Source organism: Cryptomeria japonica, chromosome 9, assembly GCF_030272615.1.
Source record: "Cryptomeria japonica chromosome 9, Sugi_1.0, whole genome shotgun sequence".
NCBI classification, from domain to species: domain Eukaryota; kingdom Viridiplantae; phylum Streptophyta; class Pinopsida; order Cupressales; family Cupressaceae; genus Cryptomeria; species Cryptomeria japonica.
The window spans coordinates 212,271,508-212,273,013 of record NC_081413.1 but is presented as its reverse complement, the minus strand read 5'-3'; the positions used below and the strand labels follow the sequence as shown (position 1 = coordinate 212,273,013).

Sequence of the window (1,506 nt, the reverse complement as noted above, 5' to 3'; positions counted from 1 at the left end):
AGGGGCTATAGATAGGCCTCCTCTCCCTCCAAGCCCCCCCCCCAACTGTAGAAAGGGCAGATAGGCCCCCATTCTAGAGAGGGGGGAGAGGGGCGGGAGAGTGCCTACTATGGATAGTTGCCCCCCCCTCTTCTATAGTATAGTTCCCTATTGAACCGGGTGTGCATTCATTGGAAATTCTAGACTATACTATACCATACTCTTCTGCATAATGGGCAAATGACGTTGATTGCCCTAGCCCTCCAGAACTAAGCTCAAACTTTCCCTTGTGTCAAGAACCGAGTTTACAAATGTAATGTGCCAATCTAACCTTATCCTATACTGTGTTAATTTACATATTGCTATTCAAGCTAGAAGATAAGCGAAAAAAACACTAAATTAACTGAATCAAACAGTTCATCTTAAGGGCAAACAAATTCAAATCTAAAAACTGTGCCTGATAAAAACCTTTAAAGTTGTGACCAACAGCCCTCACTTCTCTCCATGCTCAACTTCTGTCTTGGTCTAATTCATTCAGAAAGAGAAGCATCACTAGTAGGCTCAACTCCCTTCTCCGTTGTCTCCTCCTTCAGGCCCACAGCCTCGTCCTCCAGGCTATTCCCATGGAACCGATCAATCAAATCAGTATAATTTGATGAATCAAGAACCACACCCTTCTCCCGCATAAGCCCCATTGTAGCCATGGCAAGACCCAGCTGGCCCATCTGGCAAAGAGCATCTATAAGACAGTTGTATGTAGCAACATCAGGCGGGCAAATGACAAGAACAAACTCAGCAGCCTCGGCAAAATAATTCTTCTCGCACAGCCCCTGAATGACGGCAGCAAGAGCGAGCTTATCAGGCATGCTGCCCTTTGAAATCATTTCTCGCACGTACTCAACAGCCAAACCATATCGCCCCTCCTCGCAGAACTTGTGGACTGAGCCACTGGATTCAATGGCTAGCCTGACTATGTTGAGACCCCTTCTCCCTCTCCTGCTTGTGTAAAAGTGAGGTGCTGTAGATGGCTGATGCAAATGTGGTTTACTCAATTGGGCTACTTTAACCGGCATGGGGTTGTGAACTTGAATGACGTTTCCATGGGAGATTGCAGATTTGAGCACAGGCATTGATGACAGAAAGAGAGCCACCGTGGTAGGGAATGATAGCTGATTCACCCACCTGTGTATTTTTGTCAATTGCAAGGTCGTAGTGTGGAAAATTGCATACCTATGCCCTTTCCCCTTATGTTTTCGACGCAAATGGCCTTACGAAACTCTGCCCTCCCATCCTCTACGATTGTGAGCGACTTGTAAGTTTTATTTCGTGTAATTGAATTAAAATAATAGATATTTTCAGAAAGATATCTTTTAATATTCAAATTTTTTTTTTTTTTTAAAATTTGTTTTGGAAAATAATAAATTTGAAAATTATATGAATTATTTAAAGATATGTATACTAATGAGAAATATGCAACATATATTATGTTTTGTTATGTTCACCATTTTTTACTTTGTTTTCTATAAT

General features: G+C 42.1%; 1 protein-coding gene across 1 annotated transcript; it reads right to left on the bottom strand.

The window, feature by feature from the left end:
* Positions 1-358: 358 nt before the first annotated feature.
* On the bottom strand, positions 359-1,292 carry LOC131044592 (pentatricopeptide repeat-containing protein At5g39710). The gene has a single exon (XM_057977948.2). The coding sequence runs from the start codon at positions 1,107-1,109 to the stop codon at positions 510-512; it is 600 nt and encodes a 199-aa protein (XP_057833931.1). The 5' UTR covers positions 1,110-1,292; the 3' UTR covers positions 359-509.
* Positions 1,293-1,506: the final 214 nt, after the last annotated feature.